The sequence below is a fragment of the Rhincodon typus genome, chromosome 37 (assembly GCF_021869965.1).
Source record: "Rhincodon typus isolate 14 chromosome 37, sRhiTyp1.1, whole genome shotgun sequence".
Classification (NCBI taxonomy): Eukaryota; Metazoa; Chordata; class Chondrichthyes; order Orectolobiformes; family Rhincodontidae; genus Rhincodon; species Rhincodon typus.
The window spans coordinates 773,752-792,263 of record NC_063368.1 but is presented as its reverse complement, the minus strand read 5'-3'; the positions used below and the strand labels follow the sequence as shown (position 1 = coordinate 792,263).

General features: G+C 41.7%; 1 protein-coding gene across 2 annotated transcripts in view; it reads left to right on the top strand.

The window, feature by feature from the left end:
* The window catches only part of LOC109916016 (SUN domain-containing protein 2), a 76,036-nt gene extending 57,967 nt beyond the window's left edge, over positions 1-18,069 (top strand). For both annotated transcript variants that reach the window (XM_048617599.1, XM_048617598.1), the window contains exons 15-16: positions 13,188-13,280; positions 15,804-18,069. In XM_048617599.1, the coding sequence (XP_048473556.1) occupies positions 13,188-13,280; positions 15,804-15,917 (207 nt within the window). In that variant the 3' untranslated portion in view covers positions 15,918-18,069. The remainder of the gene's footprint in view (positions 1-13,187; positions 13,281-15,803) is intronic.
* The last annotated feature ends 443 nt before the right edge of the window (positions 18,070-18,512 follow it).

Here is an 18,512-nt window from a genome sequence, read left to right as displayed (position 1 = left end):
CTGCAGCCCAATGGTATCAATGTGGATTTCACAAGTTTCAAAATCTCCCCTCCCCCTACCGCATCCCAAAACCAGTCCAGCTCGTCCCTGCCTCCCTAACCTGTTCTTCCTCCCACCTATCCCCTCCTCCCACCTCAAGCCGCACCTCCATCTCCTACCGACTAACCTCATCCCACCCCCTTGACCTGTCTGTCCTCCCTGGACTAACCAATCCCCTCCCTAACTCCCCACCTACACTCACCTTTACTGGCCCCATCCCCGCCTCTTTGACCTGTTTGTTTCCTCTCCACCTATCCTCTCCTCTATCCATCTTCTATCCGCCTCCCATTCTCTCCCTATTTATTTCAGAACCCCCTTCCCCTCCCCCTTTTCTGATGAAGGGTCTAGGCCCGAAACGTCAGCCTCTCTGCTCCTATGATGCTGCTTGGCCTGCTGTGTTCATCCAGCCCTGCACCTTGTTGTCTCGGATTCACCAGCATCTGCAGTTCCAACTATCTCTGATACCATTTAACTAAACACTGGTTAAATATAAACAATAGAAAGAGGAATTTAGAGTAACGTAACTGTTGGAAAACCTAACCAAATAATGGATACAATACCTATTACTAACTAATTGTTCCAATATAGTAACATCCCATAAACACACCCCTTGGCAAAAAGACACATTCAGACATAGATTCTTACATGCAATTCTCCCATCCAGGAGAAAGAAACATAAGAGAAAATTCAGAGACATTCACTGAACCTCCAACTCTTTTGAGACCCCATAGAGCTCCTGGTGCTAAAGTTAAAAATACTGGAAAGCCTGGTCTGAGAGAGCTGGCCACACCCAGGGTCTAGGCCCGAAACGTCAGCTTTCCTGCTCCTCTGATGCTGCTTGGCCTGCTGTGTTCATCCAGCTCTACACCTTGTTATCTCTGTTTCCATTGTTCCAACCTTTTAAAGAAAACAAAGGCCTCATAAATTGTTTACTTAAGTTGTCTTCAGTAGCTGGTTCTGAACCTGTACCTTACAACCTCTCTTCAACAAAGGACAACACAACTTTTCAAACTGACAGCATCCTCACAACACCCTCTTTTAAACAAAAAGTTAAGATGGTTTCATTTGTAAAACCCTTTGTCGTACTCTACTAGTACACTACAATACATATACATTCCATTGACTCTAAGCAAACATTCACTGGTACATTCTATTTCAGTCTGTTTACCCCCTGTCACCGAACTCCTCTGTCTTTCTTCAAAGTTGGGACGACACGTTGGCAATTATGTTTTCTGTTCCTGCTGCCACGTACAATAATAACGTCCATCTAAACAGACTGGCATTTTTATCCTTGAATTTCTCCAAAAACTTCAAATGGGTTATGATAAGTATATACAATTGTATCTCACACATTTATATTGTGGGTAATGGTGAAATGTTGTAACATCAACACCAAGCTCGAGGTTTCCTTCTCAATCATAGAATATTTCTGTTGATGAGTATTCAATTTTCTGGGAAAAAACCCAATAGGTCTTTCTATCTTCTCGTCGTCTTGTAAGAGTACAGCACTGAAACCCACGTCATTTGCATCGATAGCCACCTTGAATGGTTTTGAGTAATTAGGTGTGTGGCTGACATTGGGACAGTGGTTAGCACAGTTTCCAGGCTGTCAAATACCTTCTGACAGTTGACCGTCCTCTGAAATTCTCTGCACCACTTCAGTAAGTCCGTCAGTAGAGCAACCACCCTATTAAAATTCGGTACAAACTTCCAATAAAACCCACTCAATCCCAGGAATTGTAGTACTGTCCCCTTTGTCAATGGTATGGGAAACTCCCCAATAACCTTTGTTTTTGTAACCCTTGGGGCCATCTGACAATGTCCAGTAATATGGCCCAGGAACATGAATTGGGCTTTCGTGAATTCGGTCTTAGCCAGGTTGACCACCAAGCCTGCCTCCCAAAGTCAGTTGAACACTTCCAATAAATACTGCAAATGTTCCTTCCATATGTGACTAAAAATCATAAGATTGTTGATGTACACCACACAATTGGTTAATCTAGAAATGACGTTATTGGATAATCTTTGAAATGTGGCTGGCTCATTTTCCTTACCAAATGGTAGACTTTAGATTGGTGCAGTCCATTTGGTGTCTCGGAAGCCGAAATTTCCTCCTTTGGACAAAGCTACCAACTGGTATCTTCTAAGTAAGTCCAACTTAGAAATACAAGTTGCTTGTCCCACATTCTCAATACAGTCTTTCAAACTTAAATTTGATTTCTTTCTTTAAGAAAAAGGGGTGGCATGCTGGCTCAGTGGTTAGCACTGCTGCCTCTCAGCACTAGGACCCAGGTTCAATTCCACCCTCGGGCTACTGTCTGTGTGGAGTTTGCACATTCTCACCATGTCTGCGCAGGTTTCCTCTGGGTGCTCCAGTTTCCTCCTACAGTCCGAAGATGTGCAGGCTAGGTGGATTTGCCACGCTAAATTGCCCATAGTATTCAGGGATGTGTAGATTAAATGGGTTATAGGGGGATGGGTCTGGGTGGGATGCTCTGAGGGTCACTGTGAACTTGTTGGGCCGTAGGGCCTGTTCCTACACTTGTGGGGATTCTATGATTGAAATGTGGAATAGAATATGATTCAGACTTTGTAACTGCATTGACTTTGTGATAGTCAACATGATCATTAAGTCTTGGCACCATTATTATGGGTGAGCTCCAGTCACTGCAACTCAGACAATTACATTGTCTTTGAGCGTGTGTTCAATCTCTTTGAACCTGTGCCAACTTTACTGGGTTAAGTCTGAGGATAATTGGAACAGCATTTCTTATCGATGTAATGCATAATTAGATTAGTACTTCCTAGTTTATTGCCATATATCTCTCCATGTGATAGAAATAACTCCCTTTTCAGGTCATTTTGATTTTCCTCTGCAAGGTAACTCCATAATACATGTAAAATTTTGAGCACATCCCCATTGTCCAATTTAACTTAGTTTAATTCCAGTTGCGAACCATTTTAACTCCTTCTTCCCCCCCCTCCCTGGGTGACATGTCCATCATGGGTCACCTCCAGTGTCACAACGACGCCACCCGGAAACTGGACGGACAGCACCTCATATTCTGCCTTGGGAGCCTACAGCCTGATGGCCTAAACATGGATTTCACCAGTTTTAAAATCTCCCCACCCTCTCCCTCATTCCATGTCCAACCCTCCCCCTCATCCCTGCCTCCTTGACCTGACAACCTGTCCATCTTCTCTCCCGCCTATCTGCTCCTCCCATCTCACTGACCAATCCACCACTGCCTACCTGCACTCACCTATCACCATCCCACCTACCCTCCCCAGGCAACCCCTCCTCTCTCTCTCTTTATTTCTGAGCTTCCTTCCCACTCCCCATTTCTGAAAGGCCCTGACCTGAAACATTAACTTGCCCGCTCCTCTGATGCTACCTGGTCTGCAGTGTTCCTTCAGCTCCACACTGTGTTATCTCTGACTCCAGCATCTGCAGTTCATGCTATCTCTTAATTTGAGGAATGTCCAATTCAGAATCCTTTGAACTTGGTTCTTCACTCTGTAGCCAGTAACAAATTCTCCTTTTGCTTTCCTTCCCTATCAAAATACGTTTTGAGCATGTTCACGTGACACACTCTGACTTCTTTTCTCTCTGGCATTTTTATCAAATAATTCGCCTCCCCCAATCTTCTTTCACTTTGATAATGTCCAATAAACCTTGTTTTTAAAGGTTCACCTATCATTGGAATTAACACTAACACTTTATCTCCACCACCAAAATTGCGAATTTTTGATTTCTTGTCTGCTTCCTGTTTTTCATCTTTCTCTTGTAACTCGGTTAATTTCTTTGAACTAAAAATATCCACTTTGTCCTCCACCTGTTCTTGTTTTATTTCTCAACCATCCAATGAAACATGGTCTCTGTTGATTGTACTTCAACTTCTTAATCTTTATTCTTTGATTTTTCCTCCTGCTTCAACCTTTTGTGACTTTGTTATTACACATATAGACATGGTGGTTAAAAAGGCATTTGGCACACCTGCCTTCATTGCTCAGTCCTTTGAATAAAGAAGTTGGGAAATCATGTTGAGTTGTACAGGACATTGGTAAGGCCTCTTCTGGATACACTGTGTCCAGTTCTGGTCTCCCAGTTATAGGAAGGATATTATTAAGTTGGAAAGGGTTCGGAAGAGATTTACCACAGGTGTGAAAAGTTTGAGTTATAAAGAAAAACTCGATAGGCTGGGACCTTTTTCGATGGAGTGTAGGAGTTTGAGAGGCGACCTGACAAAAGTTTATAAAATAATGAGAGCTATAGATAGAGTTAATGGTAGTTGTCTTTTCCCTAGGATGGTGAATTTCAAGACTAGGGGACACATTTTTAAAGTGATGAGGGAGATTTTAAAAAGACAAATGTAACTATACCTGTATCCACCACTTTCTTGACAGTTCATTCCATACACAAATCACTGAGTAGAAAGAAAAAGCTAACCCTCATGTCCTTTTTGAAATCTTTCTCCTCTCACCTTTAAAAATATACCCTCTAGTTTTGAACTACCTCCACCTTTGGGGGAAAAAAACCCTTGTCATTCACCTTACCTATGCCCCTCATTGTTTTGTATATCTCAATAAGATCACCCTTCAATCTCCTATGCTCCAATGGAAATAGACCCAGCCTTTCTAATCTATTTTTATATCTCAACCCCTCCATTCCTAGCAACATCTTGGTAAATCTTTTCTGAACCCTCTCCAGTGCAATAATATCCTTATAACAGGGTGACAAGAACTACATATAATATTCCAGAAGAGGTCGTACCAATGTCCTGTACAACCTCAACATGATGTCCCAACTCCTATACTCAACAGACTAAGCAAGGAAGGCAAGCATACTAAATGCCTTCTTATCAGTGTCTGCATGTGATACAGATTTTAACATTACCCAGCGCCCTACCATTAACAGTATAAGCCTGTCCTTGTTTGTTTTACCAAGATGCACTATCTCGCATTCATCTAAATTAAACTCCTCTGCTACTCCTCAGCCCATTGACCCAATTAATCAAGATCCCTTTGTAATCCTAGATAACCTTCTTCACTGTCCACTATACCACCAATTTTGGAGCATCTAAAAACTTACTAACCATGCCACCTATATTCTCATTCAAGTCATTGGTATAAACAATAAACAGAAGTTGATCCAGTACTGTTCCCTGTGGCACACCACTGGTCATAGGCCTCCAGTCTAAACAATAACCCTCCGCTGCCATCCTCTGTCTCCTACCACAAAGTCAATTTTGTATCCAATTGGCAAGCTCATTCTGAAATCGTGTGCCCTAATTTAACTAATTAGTCTACCTTGTTCACCTTGTCAAAGGCTTTACCATAGTTCCATTAAACAGTGTCTACCATGCTGCCCTCATTAATCTCTTTTTGGTTACTTCCTCAAAAAACTCAATCAAGTTTGTGAAATGCTATTTTCCTCGCACAAAACCATGCTGACTATTCCTAGAGAGATAGTAGGAACTGCTGATGCTGGAGAATTGGAGATAACAAGGTGTAGAGCTGGATGAACACAGTAGGCCAAGCAGCATCAGAGGAGCAGGAAAGCTGATGTTTCTCTAGACCCGAAACGTCAGCTTTCCTGCTCCTCTGCTGCTTGGCCTGCTGTGTTCATCCAGCTCTACAACTTGTTATCTCTGACTATTCCTAATCTGTTCTTGCCTCCCCAAATGCATGTAAATCCTATCTTTCAGAATCACCCCAACATCTTACCCACCACCGATGTCTGACTTGTCAATAGTTTTCAAGCTTCTCCTTCGAGCTGTTCTTAAACAATGGCACAACATTAGCCACCCTCTGGTACTTCCCCTGTGTTTGTAGATGATACAAATATTTCTGCTAGGAGCCCCACAATTTCCTCTCTAGCTTGCACCAATGTCCTGGGATATACTTGATCAGGTCATGGAGATTTATCTACCCTTATTTTTTCTTAGACTTCCAGTACTTCCTCTTCTGTAATGTGAATTGTTTTTAAAGTATCAATATTTATTTCCCTGAGTTCTATAGCTTCCATTTCTTTGTCAACAGTAAAAACTGATGTGAAATATTCATTTAGTATCTCTCCCATCTCCTAAGGTTCAGCACAAAGACAACCTCATTGATCTTTAAGGGGTCCTACACTCTCTCTCCGGTTGTTCTGTTGCTCTTAATGAATTTGTAGAATCTTTTTGGTTTATCTTTAACCCTATCTGCCAAGACTGTCATATCCCCTCTCTGCTTTCCTGATTTCCTTAAGAATGCCCCTACACTCTTTTATACTCGAGATTCAGTTAATCCCAGTTTTCTCTAACTAATATGTTTCCTTTTTATTCTTGACTAAACTTTAATAATTTTATTCATCCATTGTTCCCTAATCTTACCAGCCTTGCCTTTCACTCTAACAGGAACATAATGCTTCTGAACTCTCATTATCACAGTTTTTTGAAGGCTTCCCTCTTTTCAGTCATCCCTTTACCTGTGAACAGAGTACTGCAACCAACTTTTCAAAATTCTTGTTTCATACTCTTAAAATTTGACTTCCTCCAAATAAAAACCAGAATTAGAATATCCTTTATTGTCACATGTACTCAAGTACAGGAGTACAGTGAAAAGTTTTACAATGTTGCCTCTTATGATGCCATTTAAAGAGCAAAGTACCTCAGTACAAATCTTAAATACAAAGCAGGAACGAAAAATAAAAGTAATGCATTACTTTAATGTTTAAAGAATAAGTTAGAAATAAGACATAGTTAAAGGATTCACATTAAGTCAGATAAACGAATTTCAGATACACACAACATTGCAGTAGCTCAGTGCAGGGGCTTCCACACGCGGTCTGACCACCCGCACCAGACCCCAGTCCAACAACTGTCCCTACTTCAGTCCATTCCACATTAGTTGTCAGCTGCTGCAAGGTAAGAAAGTTTCCTGCAAGATTGCTTCCCCTGTGCCAGCTTGCATCTGGGACTGCTTCTTCTTCATGCGCACCAGCAGCTCCACAGCAGCTAGTTGCTGCTCCCCCCGCTGCTGCTCTGGGATTTGCCTCTGGGACTCGCCAACTCCTCTGTTCCCTTAACACAGAAAGGAGGGAAATAAAAGTAGGAAAAAAGAAAAAGAGCAAGCGGAGCAGAGGAGCTCTGCTGGAGCATCTTACACTTACATTTTGCGTAAGAAATATAACTTCAACTCTTAAGGAAAACTTATCCTTTTCCATTAGTATTTTAAAACAAATAGTATTATGATCACCAGTCCCAAAGTCCCTACTGCCACTTCAGTCTCTTGCCCTGCCTTATTACCCAAGAGATGGTCAAGTTTTGCTCTTTCTCCAGTAGGAACATTTACATGTTAATAATTTTTGTGAGCACATTTAACAAATTCTTCACCATCCAAGCCTTTAACCATATGGCAGACCCAATCGATGTTTGGAAACTTAAAATTCCCTACTATTTCAACCCTCTTATTCTTACATATATTTGACATCTATGTACATATTGCTTCTCAATTTCCTTCTGACTATTAGGGGGCCTGTAGTGCAATCCCATCAATATGATCATCCCTTTCTTATTTCTAATTTCAACTCAATATTTTCATTAAATGATCCCTCAGAAGTACCTTGTCCAATTACAGTAGTAATGTTTTCCTTAATCAAAAAGTGCCACCCCCTCCTCTCTCACCTCTATTTATCCTTCCTATAATATCTAAAACACAAACATCAAGCTGCCAGTCCTGTCCTTCGCTCAGTAAAGTTTCTGTAATAGCCACAACGTCCCAGTGTTGTGTTCCTATACATGCCCTGAGTTCATCAACGTTACCTGTAAGACCTCTTGCATTGAAATCAACATGATTGATTGTTGTGTGTACTGAAATACAGTGATTGTAGAATCCCTACAGTGTGGAAACAGGCCTTTCGACCCAACTTAAGTCCACACCGACCCTTGGAACATCCAACCCAAACCCCTATGACCCAACTAAGCTACACATCCCTGAACACTACGTGCAATGTAGCATGGCCAATCCACCTAACCTGCACATCTTTGGATTGTGGGAGGAAACCGGAGTACCCAGAGGAAACCCACGCAGACACAGGGAGAATGTGCAAACTCCACAGATGGAGGGTGGAATCAAACCTGGGTCCCTGGCGTTGTGAGGCAGAAGTGCTAACCACTGAGCCACCGTGCCACTGAAATGCTTTGTTTACAAGCGATACAGGCAGGTCACAGCAAGCAAAGGATGTACAGAACAAAAAGACTTGGAAGCATACAGGTTACATTGCAGGTTACATCATTATTTGAGGCTAGAGTTCATTCAACAGTCTGATAATTCTTGGAAAGAAGCTGTTCCTGAACCTCCTCGTGCGTGTTCAGACTTCTGTATCTTCTGCCTGATGGAAGAGGTTGTAGGAGGCCATTACCCCGGTGCGATAGGTCTTTGTTGTTGGCTGCCTTTCTATGGTAGTGAGCCATGTAAATAGAGTCCCTGGATGGAAAGTTGGCTTCTGTGATGGTCTAGGCTGTGCACACCACCTTCTGTAGTTTCTTATTGTCCTGGGCAGAGCAGTTGCCATACCAGGCTGTTATGTACCCGGACAGTATGCTTTCAATGGTGCATCTGTAGAAGTTGGTGAGGAACCTTATGGAAATGCTAAGTTTCCTGAGCTGCCTGAGGAATAAGAGGCGTTGTTGTGCCCTCTTGACTGTCGCATTTGGGTGGGAAGTCCAGGACAGGTTGTGGGTTATCGTCACTCTGAAGAACTTGATGCTGTTCACTCTCTCAATGTCCGTTCTGTTGATATGTTGTCCTCTCTTCTTTCTGAAGTCAACGATCAGTTCTTTAGTTTTGCTGACGTTGAGAGATTGTTTTCATTGCACCACGGTCACCAAGCCCTCTATCTCCCTTCTGTATTTTGACTCATCGTTAGATATCTGTTCCACTATGGTGGTGTCGTCAGCAGACTTGTAGATGGCACTCGTTCAGAATTAGGCAACACAGTTGTAGGTGTACTGGGAGTACAGTAGGGGGCTGAGGATGCATCCCTGGGGGGCTCAAGTGTTGTTATTGTGGAGGAGGTGCATTTACCTATCCTCACTGTGGCCTATGGGTCAGAAAACTGAGGACCTAGTTGTAGAGAGCGGAGCCGATACCAAGGTCATGCAGTTTTGAGATCAGTGTGGAGGGGATAATGGTGGTGAACGCAGAGCTGTAGTCAACGAGTAGGAGACTGACGTAGGAGTCTTCATTGTTCAGATGTTACTGAACTGAGTGCTGGGCTAGAGATATGACATCCTCTGTGGACCTGTTGTGTTGGTAGGTGAACGGTGGGGGATCAAGGCAGGTTGGGAGACGGGAGTTGATGTGGACCATGACCAGCCTCTTGAAGCACTTAATGATTATTGAAGTCAGAACTATTGGGCGGTAATCATTAAGGCACACTGCGTGTGTTTTCTTTGGTATGGGGATGATGATGGACTTCTTGAAGCAGGTTGGGATTTCGGCTTGTAGGAAGGAGAGGTTGAAGATGTCGGTGAATACCTCTGCCTCTTGGTCCATACAGGATCTGAGTCCCAGCTGGGGACACTGGACCCATCGCTTTCCTTGGGTTGACTCCCAGGAAGATTGATTTGACTTCCGAAGCGGTGACAGAGGGAATAGGTGTGTCTGGGGCTGTCAGGGCTGGCATCACCGCAGAGCATAGAAAGCATTAAGCGTGTCAGGGAGGGATGTGTCATTGTCCGCTATCTTACACTGTTTGTTTTATTTTGTACCCCTAATGTCGTTTAGGCCCCGCCATAGATGGCGGGAGTCTGTTTGGTAGGTCTGGGCCTCTGACTTGGTCCGGTACTGCTTCTTGGCCTCCCTGATGGCTTTGCGGAGGTCATATCTCTCTAGAAGTTCACAGGCTCCCGAAATAGAACCAGCAAATCTCCCTGCCAAGATATCAGCACCTTTCCAGTTTAGGTGAAACCCATCCTTTTTGAACAGGTCTCTTCTGTCTCAGAAGAGATCCCAATGATCAAAGAAACTGAATCCCTACACACTGCACCACCTCTTCAGCCATTGATTTATTTCCCCTATCCTTTTACGCCTTGCCTCAATAGAACTTACTGGAAGTAAACTAGAAATTAATATGTTTGATGTTCTGTTTTTTAACATTCCACCTCTTATATTCACTCTGCAAAGCCTTAATCCTTTCCCTAACTATATCATTCCTACCAATATGTACAACAACTTGCGCCTTCCTACTCTACCCTTCGACAATATGCTTCAAATGTTTTGAGACAACTTTCCTGGCTCCAGTGTTAAGGACGAGAGACTGCAAAGAGAAAACTACCCTGATGAGAGTTACATACAGGCCTCCTACAGTAGTCAGAACGTGGGGCATAAAATAAATCTGGAGATACAAAGGCATGTGAGAAAGGCATATTTCAATAATCATACGGGACTTCAATATGCAAGTGGACGGGGAAAATCAGGCTGGTAGTGGATCCCAAGTAAAGGGATTTGTGGAATGTCAACGAGATGTTGGAGCCCACTAGGGAACAAGCACTTTTGGATTTGATGATGAGGCAGACTTAATTAGGGAGCTTAAGGTGAAGGATCCCCTGGAGGCAATGACTTTAATATGATAGAATTCACTTTGCAGTTTGAGAGGGAGAAGTTGAAATCAGATGTAACAGTATTACAGTTGAGTAAAGGTAATTACAAAGACATGAGGGAGGAATGTAGTAGAATAGCAATGGTACAAGCTCCTGGGGCTAATTTGGGAGGCAGTCGAAATTCATCCCAAGGAGGAAGAAACATACTAAGGGGAGGAAAAGCAACTGTGGCTGATAAGGGAAGTCAGGGACAGTATAAAGGCAAAAGAAAAAGCTTGCAATGTGGTGAAGATTAGTGGGAAATCAGAGAATTGGGAAGTCTTTGAAAACTAGGAGACAACAAAAAAAAGCAATAAGGGGGAGAAGATGAAATTCCAGGGTAAGCTAGCTAGTAACATAAAAGAAGATTGCAAGAGTTTTGTTTTAGTATGTGAAAGGTAAGAGAGAGGCAAGAGTAGAAGTTAGTCCACTAGAAAATGAGGCTGGTGAAGTAGTAATGGGGTACAAAGAAATGGCGGAGGAACTGACAGGTACTTTGCATCAGCCTTCACATTGGAAGACATCTGCGGTACATCAGAACTTCAAGAGACTCGGGGCGGTGCAGAGGTGAGTGTAGTGGCCATCACTAAGGAGAAGGTGCTGAGGAAGCTGAAAGGTCTGAAGGATAAATAACCCAGACTGGAAGGACTGCACCCTGGGTTCTGAAGGAGATAGCTGAGGAGTTTGTGGAGGAATTGAAGGCGATCTTACAGAAATCACTGAAGTCAGGGAGGGTCCTAGAGGACTAGAAAATAGATAATGTAATAACCCTACTTAAAAAGAAAAGGAGGCAAGACAGGAAAATATAAATGAGTTAACCTCTATCACTTATAAGATTTTGAGAGTCTATTATTGAGGGTGAGATTGCTGAATACTTGGAATTGCGTGATAAAACAAGGCTGAGTCAGCACAGCTCTGACAAGGGGAGATCGTGCCTGACAAATCTGTTAGAATTCTTTGAGGAGGTAATGAGCAAGTTAGACAAGGGAGAGCCAATGGACATAACCTTTTTGGATTTGCAGAAGGCCTTTGACAAGGTTCCAGACAGGAGGCTGCTAAATAAGACAAGAGCCCATGGTGTTAGGGGCAAAGTACTGGCATGGATAGAGGATTGGCTGACTGGAAGAAGGCAGAGTGGGGATAAAGTGGTCTTTTTCAGAATGGCAGCCAGCGACGAGTGGAGTTCAGTAGAGTTCAGTGTTGGGACCGCAACTATTCATGTTATACATTAGTGATCTGGAAGATGGAACTGTGAAAGCATTACTACAAAGTTTGCAGATGACACAAAAAAGTTGAGGGATAGGAATTGTTGAGGAAGAAGGGAGGCTGCAGAAGGACTTGGACATGCTAGGCGAGTAGGCAAAGTACAAGTAGATGGAATACAATGTAAGAAAGTGAGGCTATGCACTTTGGTGGGAAGAAGAGGCATAGACTATTTTCTAAATGGGGAAACAGCTTTGGAAATCTGAAGCACAAAGGGACTTGGGAGTCCTAGTACAGGATTCTCTTCAGGTTAACATGCAACTAGTTGGCAGTTAAGAAGTCAAAAGGGCTCGAATACAATAGGAGTAGTAGCAGTAATGCTGCTGAGGCTGTATGAAGCTCTGGTCACAACCCATTTGGAATATTGTGAACAGTTTTGGGCCACATAATCTAAGGAAGGATATGCTGGTGATGGAGGGGATCCAGAGGAAGTTTACAAGAGTGATCACAGGGATGAAAAGCTTATCACATGAAGAGCAGTTGAGGATTCTGGGTCTGTATTCGATGGAGTTTAGAAGGATGAGGGGGCTCTCATTGAACCTTGCAGAATACTGAGACCTGAATAGAATGGACATGGAGAAGATGTTTCCACCTGGAGGAGGTACTGGGAACTGAGAGCATAGTTTGAGTGAAGGGATAACCCTTTAGAACTGAGATGAGGCGGAATTTGTTCAGCCAGACGGTGGTTAATCTGTGGAACTCATCGCCATAGAGGGCTGTGGAGGCCAAGTCTTAAATACACTCAATGACAGAAATATTAGGTTCTTGATTAGTAAGGGGATCAAAGGTTACAGAGAAGGCAGGAGAATGGTGTTGAGGAACATATTAGCCATGATTGAAATGGTCATATGGCCTCATTCTGCTTCTCTATCTTATGATATAACAGTATTGGCTACAGTATGCATACTGATACTGGCCTGTCAGTACAAAAGTGAATAAGTTAAGGTTTTGCCCAGGATTTAAATTACAGCCACCAGTAAACCAGAGCATTTGCTCATGGAACAATTGCACCTTGTATCCTGCATGTGCATGTTGTAGCATGTTTCAGTCATTTGTACATGATATTAAATACTAGCACAAAGAGTAGCAAATGCAGTTCTTATTCTTGAACTTACTAGTACAAGGAATATTGCCCCCAAGATTGATAAATTGTCAATGTTTGAAGTTAAACGGCGCAGAATTTTCACCACTGTGTGGGAGAATGTGTGTAGAATTGTAGAGAATAGTTTAATTTCTGTGATTATTTCTGCTTTTCCACAGGGCCTGGATGATGAGATTCGAGAAGAAGGGCTTCTATTAGGACATTACACATATGACCAGGATGGGGACTCAATACAGACATTTCAAGTCCAGGTAATAAAAACCTATAAGTTTTCAGAAAAGGGTATTCAGTCCATCATATTAGTGCCAGATCTCTTCCAGAACTCTTTCACCATATCCTGTTTCCTCTGCTTCAAATATTTGTCTATCTTTCTCTGAAAATATGGCTTCTCAATGCAATTACTAGAATTTAGAACTGAAATCTAACATGCCATAAATGTCTTATTGTTGATATTCAAATGTTTGCTTCACATTGGTTTCAGGTTTTGGTGTTGAGCTGTACTTCACACCTGCCTTAATGTCATTTGGACTTTTGCTCTTGACAGAGGCTTTGGAGAGATCTAAGCTGATGAGAATGGATTAGCACAGTGTTCAGGAAGGCCCCTTACCTTAGAAAAAACATTGGCGTTGGAGGCAGTCCAGATAAGGTTCACTAGGCTAGTCATGGGTGTGGAGGGAATGGTCTTGAGGAAAGGTTGAGTAGGTTTTCCCTGTACTCATTGGCATTTAGAAGAACGAGAGGTGTCCTTATTGAAACATACAAAATTCTTTAGGGGCTTGACAAGGTAGATGCGGATAGGTCATTTCCCTTGTTGGAGAATCTGGGACCAGAGGGCATGGTCTCTGAATAAGGGAATAACAGATTTAACACATGTGGAGGAATTTCTTCTCTGATAGTAGTGGATCTCTGAAAATGTTTTACTAAACAGGGCTGCCGAGGTTGGATCATAAAGTATGTTTGAGGCTGAAATACAGATTTTAATCAGTAAGGGAATTAGGGTCACGGGGAAAAGGAAAGAAAATGGAGTTGAGGAATATCGCTGATAATTTAACTCAATAGTGGAACAGACTCAGTGAGCTATATGGCCTACTTTTGCTCCTACGACTCATGATCTTATTTTTGCAGCTGCAGTGTTGAGCCATGTAATTGTGTGTACTTTGATTTTATTTCCTACTTTCGCAGCAAATTTTACATGTCCTTTCAAGTTAGTTCCTGTTCTACAGTGTTTGAATTCATTTAGTTTTAATGTCGCTAAGTTGAACATTCCCCATAGAATTAGCTCATTTGCTCATTGACAAGATATCTGACTTCCTGCTGCAGCATTTTTTTTTGTAGCCACGTGCTAGTGCTTGAAACCAAAGTTATTATGCATAGATATATCACAAGATGACATCATGCTAACAATTCCAAATTGACAGATTGTGACTCAACATCCAGCAACAGGTGGCGATGGTGAGGGAGGGTGAGATTTTTAATCCGTACAGGAGTAGGAGGTTATGGGGAAAAGGCAGGAAAGTGGAGCACAGAGGTAATTTGGGTGTAATTTGAAAACTACGTTTCACTTGAAAGTATTTCATTTTACATTGGTTTCACTTTTTATTCAATGGGTACTCCATTGTTTTGTTGAGGTTAGCTTAATCAGAACTAAATTTACTGGCACAACTCGCAGTTGGCAAACATTGATGATAGACAAGTTAGGGACATTTCCTTTATTATAGAAGAAACCATAATATGTTTTTTCTTTGCTTTTCCTTGAATATTCTTTGTATCAAGTCTAATTTTGTACTTGCTACTCTGTGGAACATGGCTGATCTTGTAGGCTCAGCTGGCACTCCCTTCTACGCTGTATAAACGATATTGTCCAAAAACAGTCTCAGTAAAGGAAACTGAAATGTTGTAGGTAAACTCAAGGCTATATAAGGATTCTGCCAGCCAACACTCCAAGATGAGTACATATTTGGACAGTGCTAACATTGCTGAGCTAATGTTTGAAAGATGATATTAAGATTGACAGCTTTGGCAAGATGTCAAAAGGAATAGCTGTGTGAATTTTCAATGAAGTTGTACTTTTCATAAACTAATATTAAAAATAGTGAATCCAGCCCAAGTCAGACATGTGTGGAAAGTATATGTAACATTGACAAAAATATTCATAATTAATTATAACAATGCCTGGTTCATTTAATTAGAAGTAGAGGAACCATCTCACCATTATGAAAATAAAGCCTAGCTATAAAATTCATCATTTGGTGATTAAAATTAATTTGAAAATTTATTCTGTCTCTGGGTTCTGTCAGTTTCCATCCCAACTATCCCAATTGCATTTTACAAACACTGGGCATTCTGCATAAGAAAAGTTCTCTTCTCCCTTTAAGTCTAACAGGGAAAGCTTGTAGGTTGTAGACATACAGCCAAATGTGAAAATTGAATGAAAGTTCTGAATCAATCTCATTCATTCTGCCCCTGTGAAACAACAGTATCATTTTTGATCCCATATTTCCATTTGCGGCCCTGCGTCTCTTCCATGTCTACATGTCTGAAAAACCTGGGATGTTAAAGTCACGTTCTGAATGCATGTTGATATAGAACAGCACACCCTGCAACTCCTTGAATAGGTCCACAGGAGATGTGATAGCTTAATGTAATTCGGAAATTTAGACTTCTAGGCTATGCTTCATAAACTGCCGGATAACTGATCTACCAGTGGTACCTTCGTGCTGAACCACTAGCTTCATGACCTGCCTTAATGTCCTTTGCCTATTTATATCTTTCAGAATAAAGAACTTGGAACACTTCAAGTCATTGAGCTGAGGGTAAATAGCAACTGGGGCCATCCTGAATACACTTGCCTCTATCGATTCCGTGTCCATGGAGAGCCAGTGAAGTAATGTTGGGAGATAGAGAACTTGCACTATAGGAGATGTTTGGGCAGCACTTCAAGGACCTGCTCTGTATACTTTTTCCACACATCTGAAGCTGCAGTACTGGAGGCCATTCTGCCACTCAAACCTTGCTCTGTGCTTTTGTTGTGAGTAAGGAACGAAAGCACTGTTTTTCTGGAAAATAACAAAGGTATTTGGAACTAGAAAATATCGAAAAGACACTTTGTCTCAATTTCGGGATTGCGTTTCCAGTTTATTACCCGAGATGTGAATAAATTGGCAAAGAATGGATGGATGAAATCTGCTGGATGGGCACTCTTCCCTTTCACAAGACACCGTTGACATGCCCATCTGTTCATCTTAATGGCAAAGTCCAAGCACCCACCCATATTATGGATCCTGGGATACATTGAGAAAATCTAAACTTTGTTCTGGTATTGCAAGTAATCTAGATATTCAAACTTTAATTCCATACATTTAATTCAAAGTTCAGTTCCTTACAGCTACAACTATAAAATAGAATGGCAAACAAGACACATTTGTTTCTTATGAAAGCTACCAGCCTTTAAATCTGGTGAAAAGACCACAAGCTCCCACGATGTATAATAGATGCAAATGATGATGTTTGTGTTCATTTGTGACACAGTTACCCTGTACATCTGACCGCCACCCCATCTGTCACATCCCTCACCCCCAAACATGCCCCACAAACCCCTCACATATGTTCCACTATCAGGATAGAGTGATGCAGGTGTTGCCTCCCAGGAATATAATGTTGATATCAGCTAAGCATACTTTAGGTTACTACAGCTCTGATCATGTCCAATCGCACAATTATTTCTCAGGACTAATGTGATTAAGGTGAATTGGCAGAGAGCTGAATTGTAACAAAAATAAGCATTCCGTCCATTAAGCTCTTTAACTGGAAATGTAATGCAAGTCCAACAGTATTGCACAAGGATCCTTGACACATGGCAGAATTATTCTCCCTTTAAAATTCCTAGCATTTTTATCTTCATTTTAATTCTTAATGTTTATACTTCAAGGAGAGATGTTCATGAGCAGATTTCAATTGTAAATTGTTAAAACTTAAGGTTAAACGTTTTAAAGTGATGATGTGGTTTTAATGTTAGTTCCTTAGCAAGTGGGAAACGCAGACAAGTCAGAAAGTATTGCTATCTCTAGTCGCTCTGAATGTATTAGGAAACAACCACATTTGGACTGGATTGATGTTGTACCTAGACTGGTTAGAGTGGTGGGTACTTCTCTAAAATACATTGAGTACAGTCCGGTAGCTTTGATAATCTGATGAAAGACTACAAACTGCTACAATATGCTGATGGTATCAACACATTACCAGTTATTAAACTTGTTAATGATTTCCCAATGGGGAAATGCCACCTTTATGTTTGAAAGTCCAGTAATATAACTGTTTGGCTCTTCTGCTTAATATCATGTTCAGTAATGGTTCTTCAGAATTCTTTATGCCCACTTTCATCACTGCTGTAAAGGGCTGGTTGAGGCTTATTGCACATATCAACAGATATAGCACCATGCTTGCATTTTTAAGCCATCTAGTATCTTTACCATTTTGTTGCCCAATATGGTGCAGAGCACAGAATCCATTTCATAATCTGTCTTTCCTGTATTTTAAGGTATTTGGGACTAGGCCTTCCCAAATCCCAAACTCCGGACGAAGAGTGTGATGAAAATAATTTTGTGGTGAAAGACCAGTCTTGCTTGAGTGCCATAATTGTACTGCTGTAAATGAGCAATGGGCGGCATGTTAAAGCAATATGGTCACACACATTTAGTTATTCCTTATGCTAGAAAAATCAATTATTCAGTCAGAATTTTACATCCAGAAAAGTAAATAACAAGTGGATCTCTACTAGAGAAAGAGCAATTTAAATTGAGCAAGATATAATTATTTACATAGGTTGTTTTCATAGAATCATACAATCCCTACACTGCAGAAAGAGGCCATTCAGCCCACTGAGTCTGCACTGACCCCCTGAAGACCACCCCACTCAGACCCAGCCCCGTACGCTATCCCTGCATGGGTAACCAACCAAACCTGCACATCCCTAGTCACCGTGAGCAGTTTAGCATGGCCAATCCACCTAACCTGCATATCTGTGGACTGAGATGAAACTGGAGCACCTGGCAGAAACCCAATGGACACGGGGAGAATGTGCTAACTCCACAGTCAGACAAGGCTGGAATTGAATGTGGTTCCTCTGGCACTGTGAGGCGGCAGTGCCACCCCATTTTATTATTATTTTGAAAGTGGGAGATGAACAAAACATTACATAGCTATTGCTGATCTATTCTAGAGAGTTCCCTTAATTTCCAGTGGTAGGTTGAAAAATTGTTTAAATGTGCTATAACTGCTATGCAGCAGTGCTTAACCTTTTGGTGTTGACCTTTTGGAAGCTAAGAAACATGGAAGGTGGAGTTGTATTTTCTTTGATCTGAATCGCTATAGCTGAGGTAGGGTTCCTCCTGCCTCAACTTTGGCAGAAATTTGATGTGAAAGTTGCTGCATTGAAATGGGAGCAAGCCCTATATAAATTTGACCTTTTAAAATATCATCACTGT